At 39.6% G+C, this 10,977-nt stretch overlaps 3 protein-coding genes across 3 annotated transcripts in view; all 3 read right to left on the minus strand.

Moving 5' to 3' along the window:
• Nucleotides 1–2,831: 2,831 nt before the first annotated feature.
• cenpx (centromere protein X) lies at nt 2,832–5,901 on the minus strand. The gene is given in 6 exon segments (XM_087175066.1): nt 2,832–3,995; nt 4,211–4,286; nt 4,859–5,038; nt 5,123–5,176; nt 5,278–5,329; nt 5,842–5,901. Coding segments are annotated over 6 exon segments (462 nt in total). The 5' UTR covers nt 5,878–5,901; the 3' UTR covers nt 2,832–3,931.
• Nucleotides 5,902–6,343: 442 nt separating this feature from the next.
• LOC111657725 (uncharacterized) lies at nt 6,344–8,158 on the minus strand. Its single transcript, XM_023410022.2, has 5 exons — nt 7,789–8,158; nt 7,491–7,582; nt 7,284–7,379; nt 7,034–7,171; nt 6,344–6,865 (listed from the first exon to the last, which is right to left on the minus strand). Exons 2-5 carry the CDS (start codon nt 7,575–7,577, stop codon nt 6,743–6,745), a joined length of 444 nt encoding a protein of 147 aa, XP_023265790.1. The 5' UTR covers nt 7,578–7,582; nt 7,789–8,158; the 3' UTR covers nt 6,344–6,742.
• A 146-nt stretch (nt 8,159–8,304) lies between these two features.
• tmc6a (transmembrane channel-like 6a) overlaps nt 8,305–10,977 on the minus strand; it is an 8,455-nt gene continuing 5,782 nt past the window's right edge. The window contains exons 17-19 of the mRNA XM_087175076.1: nt 10,033–10,209; nt 9,694–9,772; nt 8,305–9,037 (exon numbers count right to left, since the gene is read on the minus strand). Coding sequence (XP_087031202.1) covers nt 8,903–9,037; nt 9,694–9,772; nt 10,033–10,209 — 391 coding nt within the window. The 3' untranslated portion in view covers nt 8,305–8,902. The remainder of the gene's footprint in view (nt 9,038–9,693; nt 9,773–10,032; nt 10,210–10,977) is intronic.

The raw sequence follows: 10,977 nt of genomic DNA on the forward strand, positions 1-10,977 counted from the left end.
CTGCCTGATGTTCTGACCTCTATCATCGCTCAAATTTGACATCAAAGTCAGCAGATTGGCCTGTTCACCACTTTTGTCCACAATGTGTACAGTATGGTGTTATTACAGTGACTATTAGCCCGTCGCTGAGGGCTTCACATGTCTGCTGATGAAGTCCTTTAACAAGTCTAACAAAGGCTAACCTCACACTGTGCCACCTGCCACCAGCTAAAGAGATTTCGGTCATTACTTGCTCCTTTTTAAATATCATCAAACATCGGCCCTTTCATCATTCCTAGTGTGTGACCTTCAGGTTCACAGCTTCTCTAAGCGTGACTGACAGATCTTGTGAGGGTCAGTGCTGGAGTATTTTTATATCACTGCTTTTGATGGGAACTAAAAATAGAGTGCTCCGCTGACCTCCAGTCCTCAGCACTCATTTGGGGTGCGAATCCGGCTCCCCCCACGCACACTCCTTTTGACGTCACCTCGGCTGAACGGCTTTTATTTTTAGACGCTCCTGAAATTAATTGAATGGTCTTGTTTCGTTGAGTTTGTGCAGTGTTATGTAAGGGGATTACTCTGTTGTTATTGCCTATGCCCTGACCATGTAGGCCACCACACAGAGGAGGGAGGTGGAGACACAGAGTAGAGGGGACTTGGGGTGGAAGAGGAGGGTAATGTAGTTAAGGTAGTAGTACAGAGCTCCAGAAATAACCCAGCTGCGGGCCTAATTGTACATCTCTCTTGCTCCCTTTTCCCTCTTCAGCTGCATGCCAAGGTCTTTGACCTTATCATCCACCTCACTGGTTCCGGAAGAATCCTTTCCGCCCCCTGTGGCTACCAAAGCCCCAGCCGATACACGGAGCACAGCAGCAGACCATCTCCAGCCTCAGACTAACAGCCAAGCGCCACAACCAGTTAGGAGTGATCTCAGCACAGCGACCAAGTGGCTCAAACTGCCAGGTATGTTCTAATCATCCCCGGCATGGGCCCCGTGGCTCCTTAACAAAGCTTAGCCTCAGGACCCCAGGCCCCTCATAGAGGCTCGGGGCCTCCAGGAAACTTGCATGTCACAGCAGTATATACAGTCAACAGAGATGCTGCATCTGTATATGTGCATTCTCCTCACACACGTGAGCTGTGTGTGTAAATCGCATGCACACCGAACGCCAGGGACCGTGTTTTGTTTGTGTTTTTTTTGACAGCGCTGTAAATGTTTGTAACTTCACATGAGTGTGTGAGTTGCGTGTGGAGCATCTGAAAGGAATGCGCTCGCTCTGTGTCCCCTTCAGCATTCCTCCATGGTTAGACAGCACCATGCCCATGAGGGGGCCACAAGGGCCTCTTGTCTCCTGAGCACTAATGCATCACAGCCCCAGATCAAGCACAACATGCATGCAAGCACATATATGCACACAAACATCCGAGAACAGATGCACGCCATCACATATTTATTATACAAGTACTCACAAACATGTGCAATTGAAAGGATGGAGGTAAAAATGGTCACTTATAGCAGATGACACCTGTAGCTTCTTTGTAGATTATGATTTTCTCATCTCCTGCCTTTGAAAGAACTATAAAAATAAACATGATAGTATTTGTCTTTTCCAGTCTTCTTACTATCAGCAAAATGTTATAACCAGATTGAAAAAAGTACCTGATCTGACAGTTGAAAAGAGCAAAGACTTGCAGCATTATTAATGAAAATGATGTATATGGTACAAGAAAATATTTTTCTGCACAAATTCCTAGTAAAAGTGAATGTTTTATGTGCTATACACGCCAATAAATTTTAATGTAGTTCACACACTTCACATTTTGCCTACTTGGACGTTGTCGACTGCTTGCCCATCTCAGAAAGGCCAGCAGTTAGAGAAATGGGTGTATTATGATCACTTGTCACAGACAGGACCTTAGTTTGGGCCAGAGAAGAAAGGAGCTTTGAAATGACAGAAAGTTGGAAAGATGGGTGAAGCTGTGTCATTCTAACAGGGGGAAAAAAAACAGACTAGTTAGTGGGGAATTAAGGAGTGAAATCTGACATAATCCTAACATACCCTCACAGGGACTCTGTAGACAACTCCACCCCAGACTAACATCACCCCAAACCATGATTATAGTGACCACACAGTTTTATCAGACTTGTGCACAGACACACAGCTCTCGATTTGGATTTGTATTAAAAATGTTTAGGAAGCCTCCAGAGATCAGGTATTGCCAGAACATAAGAAGTAAGTGGACAGCCTTAAATTGTTTTATCATAATGGTGTGATTTTCAAAGAGATAATAAGCACTTATCCAAACTGTCCCAAGGTCAAGCTTTGTCCCGAATGTATCAATCGCACTGACAAAAGTAGTGCTATTAGCCAAATTTAACTCAACGTACAGGTAAAAGATATGGTTTCATCCTGGCAGTCACTTGTGCTTCTATAAAATCAGTACTGATATTGATGGCTACAATCAGGCAGATATCTTCAAGCAGTGATGAGGGCCTTATCCCATGTGCAGCGCTCTCCAAAGACCAGCCAGAAGGCTGGAGACAGATCAGTCTCTGTCTCCTGGGAAAGGCTTCTCACTCCAGAGCTTCTCCAAAGCGTCTGGACTGGCTGTCGACACTCCCTGCCTTTAATGTATGATCAAGAAAAGCTTTAACTCATTACTCTCTTCAACGCCCCTCCCTATTCTTGTCCTAACTGCTTTCGTATGTTTAATAATACTGCCTTCAGATGTAATTTGTTCCACTAAGATGCATAAGGAGAAAAGTTGTACAGTAGTGCACTACTTTGCCAGTACAGAGACCTTCCAAGAACTCATATTGTGGAAAAGAAAAAAGAAAATCAGGGAGATCCAAGAGAATAATTGTTTTTATTTCATCTGCAAGGATTAACGGTTGGAGAGGATCCATCTCAGCTCTGGTAAACCTCCAAAAAGCTATACACCACAGTTACTATATAATAAAATGTGTATTTTACCATTGTAATAAGTGAGGATGTATTGTTTTTGTAATTAGATCATTAGGTCCCGTATCTGCTAATAAAATGGGAGTCAGCTTGCAGCATTGCAACTGAATGAGCAGTTCGTCAAAGCAGTGGCTCTGCAGTTTACAGTATTTAATGAAACTAGAGGGCAAGACTTGCTGCTATTAAAGACTGTAATTATTAACCCTACAAATTATTTTCTTCACAAAAAGTAGTTTTTAATGGTTTTCATAGCATCATTCATCTAAACATCACTCAACCAAACTTCCTGAAGGCCTGCTGTTGAAGTTACTCGTGGGAAACACGAATCCAATCTGGGCCATACTAAAAAGGTGCTGGGTCAAATTCCAGGTGCTGCGTCCTTGAGCGCCTACCAAAGCCTGGGCTCTTGACTTAAGTGTAAGTTGCTTCCAGCTGTATCTGAGCAGCATTTGTAAGCACAGTGAGTCACCCGAGAGCCACACAAATAAATAATGTGAGATGTTGTACAGCTATGCTGACTCATAGTGAAGACACGTTGGTCAAATACACCACTGGTGGAAAACCATCAGAGGCACTTGGGTTAGAAAACCCCACATTACTCTCTCCCTTGCAGTCCTAACTTCCCCCCTCTGCTGTGATGAAAGGAGAGAAAGCACCTCTACTACTCGCCTCTTTTGTTTATTTACCTTCAGAATTACACCCTGCTCTTCTTGGACCATGTTCCAATGTGTTTTGTTATGTTTCCTTTCAAACAGAATATCTATGCGTGTGGTCTCTTGCCATGTTTGGCTAACACACGCACACATTCGTGCACGCACACTCCCATTCAACTTTCCCCCTGTGCCAGAGGTCCCCTTTGCCCTTCCCCCCACCTCTAACTAAACATCGCAGGACAGCAAAAGGGAACTTCAAAGTGGCCGGAGGGGGTACTCCTTTTTTCCTGGCACTTGTCATCATCTAAGGGACTGGTTGCTCCCCTTATTACTCTAATTGCTTCCAACTGCTCCAGGAGGCTTTGATGAAGGGCGCCATGGAGCATGCTGGAAGCACCTGTTGTTGCACAGAGAAGCACAGGTGGGCCTTATTGGTGGTGGGATGGAGGAGTGTGGACAGCACTGCTGCTTTCTACTTAAAAATCACACAACTCAAATGAATACAGAATGAAAATTCTAGTGTAATCGCAGATTTGGGTGATTATGAAATTGCATTTATAAAGAAAAAATAAACACCAGTTAAACTGAACTTGTAGTTGCAGGAACTGAAGCTGTAGGACTGCAGTAGGGACATGAAGGCAGCACTGTGGCTCCACCTTGTGGCATCACTGTGCTAGAAGTCCAGCAGCTGAATTTCAAAAGAGACAAAAAGCCATGAGATTAATATTTGGAAGTAAATATTTTTGTGCATTAACGATGCACAGTTGAGATTTGTCTTTTGTTCAATTTGCCCTTCATGCCCACTCAGCATTTATATAGCAAAAAAGAGCCAGTCCAGAGTGGGATTTCAGAAAATTGGACCTAACTTATTTATTTAAAGCTGCACTTTGTAAGCACTAAATCTCACATACTGAGTTGGTGTTGAGCCTGAGCCACATTCGTCAAAAGTTATGGCTTACACAGTAGAATTTGTACAGTAATAAAAACAATAAATCAACAAAACTTTATCAACAGTATTAAGTATAGTAACTCAAATAGAGCATGAAGTTTGACCATCAATACCGGGTCAGATTATACTTTTTCTTATGATTAGCTGCAATACAAGCAGCAGGTGAAATATTGTAAAAAAAAAAAAAAAATGCTGCACAGACAATCAAATAGTATAATCTAAAGATACCAGGGTAAGTAAACAAACTCGCCAAAATACCATCTCCTGAAATATCTTCCTGGTCTGAGCAACAAATACACGACACATGACACTGGAGCAGCCTTAGCATTGCATTATTATATTTTATGGCTCTTGAATAATATACCAAAACCCCCATTTTGTTGAGCCTGTTGAGCTACTTACCAGCTGAGGTAGGATCTTTTCAAAGTGCTCAATATCTACTTGGTCACAGTCCTCAGATTCAGCTTGTTTCTGTGACCTCACAGCAGCCTCTGAAAATGAGATTAACAGATTCATTGAGCATTCAAGGATTGTGCATCAGACTCTCTACAACTATACCAAACAGAACTTCTTACCTTGGACAAATATTTTTAGCATCTCTGCCATGAGCAGCGCAGCATCCCCACTTACTATAACACAGTTAGATATGGTAAGCCAATGAATTACCATTAAAACACAGACAGTTTGGGGACGTCACTTAAATTAGGATACAATTTTTCATACAACTCACGTTTGGTTTTTTCCTCCTTGAAAAAACATGACAAGAGTTTGCTTACTGTGTCCTGTAAGTGAGAAGAATTAAGCACATTATAATGTACAGTAAAGACAGACAGTATTTGTGTAGACATGAGCACAAGCAGGTACAAAAATACTTATTTACATTTGCAAAAGACCTCATTTGACCTTCCAGATAACAAACCACGGTGCTATTTTGGCACTTTGCTGGTTTGTTCTCGTAAGTGCCGTCTTCATACCAAACTGCGTTTGAAAAAATGTCAATTTAGTGAGCTCCGGTATTTCAGCGTAAGTAACTGATATTAATGCCGAGAGCAGGGACTACGGGGCACTTTTCTGAACCATTATGAACCGTTATGAACCGTTCAGCGTAGATATATTGTTAATCAGGATAATGTTTTAACGAGGTGTAAATAAGGAATGATTTGTATGCGCTGTTCCCCGGTTTAATGGAAGTGTAACATGCAATTCAGGGACAAAAAAGAGTCTTTTAGAAAAAGATTAATACCGAGGGAGAATAAAAAAATTATCATTACGAGAGCGATATTGTTGCTCTTACCTTTTTGAAGCCAATTTCTGCACTCTGTTCCGCCATGTTTTTGATTCTGTGTAAGGAACTTGGCGCTCTGCGCAGGGATTGGCCATTGATCTATGACGTCAGTCGGACGGCCCCCAGTATACGGTAAACAACAGTGAGGCAGCAGTGAGTGTTAAGATAAGATGATTCCGGGTCTAGCTTAAATATTTCGTTCATTTAAGTTTGGATGTAGACACAGGGGGCTGTGGGGTTGTGTAACGTGGTTATCTTGAGGCATGTCACCAATCCACAAATTTCTGCCCCGGAGATGGGAACATGGCACACTGTTGAGCCAGTGGCATCTATACAAAAGTTTAGGTTTCGTGTTACATCAGTTTTCTTTAAAAAGCCATGTAGAAATGTTTACCCATGTAATAACGTTTGTTAATAATTCAATCAGTTTATGTGTTTTATATTTCTCCCATCTTTTAGAAATAAAGAGGCGACATAAGAGGAAGGAAAGACTTGAAAGCAAAATCAACACTGCAGCTGTCAAAAACACACTTCTTTATTTTAGAAAACCAATTACACAGCTTAAGAGCATTAATGTGAGGCCGTCATTTCGGTTATTTTTCAGACCATTTTGCAGTGTCCGTGCAATTTAATAAAAAATATTTCATTTTGTATTCACAAATAGTGGCTCCAGAATGGGAGTTACTGTCTATTAACACCACCCTTTGCAATATGTGACAAACATTAAACATCACATTAAATAGAAGACAACTTTATTATGCATCCAAATAAGAAAATTACCATTAAACACAGCATAAAATCAGCACAATAATGTAACACAGCAACTCAAGTTATAGCTGTAAAGTGTCTTCTTATCTTGCCAAAACACAAAACTCTTCTGAAACAGAAAAAAAAGTGGCAAAGTATTTGTTTATTCATCCTCTTCATCATCTAACCACTGAGCATCTTCGAGTATGTAGCCCAGACCCATTGACCGCCGTGGTCGTGGTATCGCAGGGGCTGTGGTGATCTCCTCCTCTGAATCCTCCTCCATCTGAAAGATACATTTTTCTTATAGTCAGCGGATGAAGATGTAGACAATGCACACTGTAAATGCAAATGTTTAAATTTAAATACTGTCAATTTGCCTTTCTTTCCACAAGATTAAGATTCCTATTTTTATGCACATTAAGAGAGAAACACTGGCGCATGCCCTACTCACCTTTGGACTAACAACTCTTTTCACTTCCACTTCAGTGCCTCCAATAAAGTGAGGACCAGCCCAGTCTGCTCTGTCTGCTTCATCCTCTGCAGAAAACCTCACATATGCCATTGACTTATTTTTGGAGCACTTTTTAATCTGTAATCCAATTCAACAAACAAGTGTAATTAGTTGACTCCAAAATCTTCATAATTTTTAAAAAAATACATTAGCAAAGGCACTAATAAAATTGTATTTTTTCAGCCTTTACCTTACACGCTGTGACGGTGCCCCATTCTCTAAAGTAAGCTCGTATATATCCTTCATTTAAACAAGGGTTCAGCTCTTTTATCACCAATCCATGGTCCTGTTCAGTAACAAACACTCATGAGCATCATGACAAGTTGTAGCTTATAGGTCAAAAAGAGAAAATTAAGGGATGCCCCTTGTAAATATACGAATGAGAGAAATTGGTCACCAGTTCATAATGTTCAGCCAAATCAGCCATGTATTTTTTTGGAAGATTGATGTACACTCTTCTTTTAGATGCTGTGTTGTCTCCCATGTTATCTGGAGGGAGGATGAGTAGATAATTGTTGTGCAGTGGGAAGGGTGTAGATTGGTTATAAAGGTATAAAAATAAAACAATGTGAGAAAACAAAGTTTGCAATAAAAAAAAAAATTCATTTTTCAATTCATTTTTTTGTAAATTATCATTTCAGATCCGATTTTCTTTACAGATGAGGAATGAAATCAAGTAAAGTAGTGTTACTTACCAGAGGTTAATATTGAGATGTTGATGCGAGATGAATCTCCTTTTCAAAAGTACAGAATAGAATAACCTGCTGTGAGGTGGATTCATATAGTGTTGTTCTGTCACAACAAAGAAGTCACCTCCTACTTCCACAGAAGTAGCGTGAGGACAGGTGGAAGAGTTACCCAACTTGTTCTGCAGCTAGGGGGAAAAATTTGTCAATGCCAAAATATGCTATTAAAGGATTGAAACTAAAAAGGAATTTTCAGCTTGTGTATTGTACTAATAATTAAGGACAGTTTTAGACAAGAATTCTTATCTGTGAAGTGTGGTTGATGGAACTTGGACACAGCTGCTGGAAGAAGGTTTTGTTTGTGTGACAGGTGGATAAATGTATGTTTATATGTGAATGTGTATAATTTTAACGTTCTGCTGAATGAATGTAAATGTCACATGCGTGCCACAAATTTATATACTGTTGCAGTCAATTTTTGGCACGAAACATACAAAATCTTTATCAAATACTCCAACAAAGTGGTCTCCAACAAAGTGGTGTTTATTACTTGTATGTGTTCAGATGAACTACACAGAGGAATACTAGTATTTGGGCCAGGCAGATAAAGGAAGCAGTGTTTTCAGATAAGGAACAGATGTTACTTATCTAATTTGCTAAAAACAATTCAAGATGGTTCCTCATTCCAAGAACACATTAGATGTGTACAAACAAATTTATTTTGTCGATTCATACAACACAGTCAAGGTAATTATGCATAAACTATAACATAACTAAAAATGATAACTACAACTATAAAAAACACATCCTGACATACAATAAGAGCTCTAGTATTAATAAATATTAATGACTCACCAAACAGGATATATTTGAAACTAACACACGCTACTGTAACAGGTTTTTCTTATACTTTTGTTCTCCTTGTAGCTTGCCAACATTGGCAACCATCTTGGCATAGATGAGTTCAAAGCTAAGATGCTTGTTGCTGATGAGATCATATCTTGCCAACTACTACGGTATGATGTGAATGTTGTCCAGCAACATGGTGAGAAAAAATAAAAAAAATAAAAATTTTTATGTGGAAAACAGTGTGACAGAAATACCTTTTGACCTTAAATTGCAGTCAGTAAAACAGTAAATTGCAACCACAATACGGATACACTGTATTGACACTACCCACCTTATCTGGGGAAACCAGACTATTCTCTTCACAAATGGCTTGCAATTGGGTAATAAGAAACTTTTTGTCCTTACCCTCCTGTATATAAGAGAAAAACACACACACACACACACACACACACACACACATATATATATATATATATATATATATATGTATATACACATAATATATCAATATGCTGTAGACTACACAGCTCTTGCATTTTTAGCTTGGCTCTATGAATGAAAGTGACAGAAGAATGATTCAGACTGTAGTTATGCCCTAATTTTCCAACAAGTGCAACCAGAATGCCAAAGTTTTTACTTCTCCACTGAAATATCTAAATACTTACTATATTGATTAATATATAATTTTGGTTCAAACCTTCATGTCCCCCACAGAATGAATTGTACTAACTTTGGTGATGCCTTCCTCTAGTGCCATCATCAGGTAAAAAATTCCAATTGTCCAAAATGGTGTGTGACCAAATACCAAAGCTAATCAAATTCCCCATCAGCCTTAGCTTCACTCTGTGTTTAGTGCTGATGAACAGATGTTAGCATGGTAACATGCTAAACTAAGATGGTGACATTTTAAACATTGCACTTGCCACACATCAACATGTTGGCATTGTCACTGTGTTAGCATACTGCAATTAGTGTTTAGCTCAAAACACCACCACTGTGCCTAAGTATGGCCTAACTCATGTTAATAAAATAAATAAATAATTTAAAAAAAAAGGTTGTACTTACATTTTCAATTTGCTTTTCTAACCGACTGATGATTCTGCTTTGGCCATCAACAACTTGAGTATGAAAGTAGATCACCATTCTGAAATAAAAACAGAAAGCATAAAGTCTCAGTTCAAATTAAAAGAGCAGGAACAGTGTTCAGTTACAAAAGTTTCAAGAAGGCAGACACTTTGTTAACAACACAGTCAAAATTCACATCAAGTTCAAACCAAGGGAAAACTGGTGCTCTGCTAGCAGCATAAAATGATAAATAACTGATCATGCTAATATGACAAAAAGAATGGTTGTGGAAACTGGACAGTTTCTGTAAAAATTGTTTATGATCATGTCACCACTCACAGGAAGACTCCGCAGGCAAGAAATAAAAACAATGGGTTCTCCACCACAGAGTTATACACCCAAATGAGCCAAGACAGGATTGGGTGGGAGTTCTTCATCTCCTGTGCCGACAGCTTCTCTGGCTGAAACATTGTGGTGAGATTCCTGAAAGGGCCACACTCTGCTGAGGGTTTAATCCTGTGGACAACAGATGGATGGATTTTGAAGATATATTGCAGTCTGTCGGTATTTGTACAGTAGCACCATCTCAACTGTTTAGGCTCCAAACTCAAGTACATTGGATAAGAGATGAAAAAATTACGCACAGACCCAACCCTATTTATTTCTACAGGAGACGTACATTGGGGTCCAAAAATCTGAGATCTTTACCTACAGTAAATCTTTAAAGGAGTAGTTTGACAACTGGGCAAAGCTATTCCTTCAAAAATTGATCAGAAATATTATATTAAAGATTAATTTTTAAAGACCAAATCATTACTGTAAACAACTTGGAATAAACAGGACTTGCCGGGGACTACTTTCAGCTGTGGATAAATACACATCAGTGAATATTAACAGCACCAGAGCAGTGCATGCAAGCCAACAGTGCCCATGTTTATCATCATAATGAAGTAATATGACAAGAAGTACACTAGTGTGGCTCATTGATGTGTTTTAGTGTTTGGACAAAGGAAAAAAAAAGGAAAAAGATACATCAGGTTTTGGCAGTGGAAATCCTAGACTCTGGGAGGCCAAGGCAAAAAATCCCATTGAAGAAATCCCCACCACCCCCTAATCCCAACCCCCACATGGAGACTGCTGTGAGACACTTCAATTTACAGATGTCCCCTAAACGCCCCAAGTGTTTGCCTGGTTTGCCTCTCCAAATGGACTTCAGGTTTGGTTTTGAATACACAGACAACACTTATTAGTAGGTAAACTTTTTTTTTTTTTTTTTTTGGGGGG

Source organism: Seriola lalandi, unplaced genomic scaffold (assembly GCF_002814215.2).
Source record: "Seriola lalandi dorsalis isolate HSWRI2012SDOR001 ecotype SW California unplaced genomic scaffold, Sedor1 jcf7180002054412, whole genome shotgun sequence".
NCBI lineage: Eukaryota > Metazoa > Chordata > Actinopteri > Carangiformes > Carangidae > Seriola > Seriola lalandi.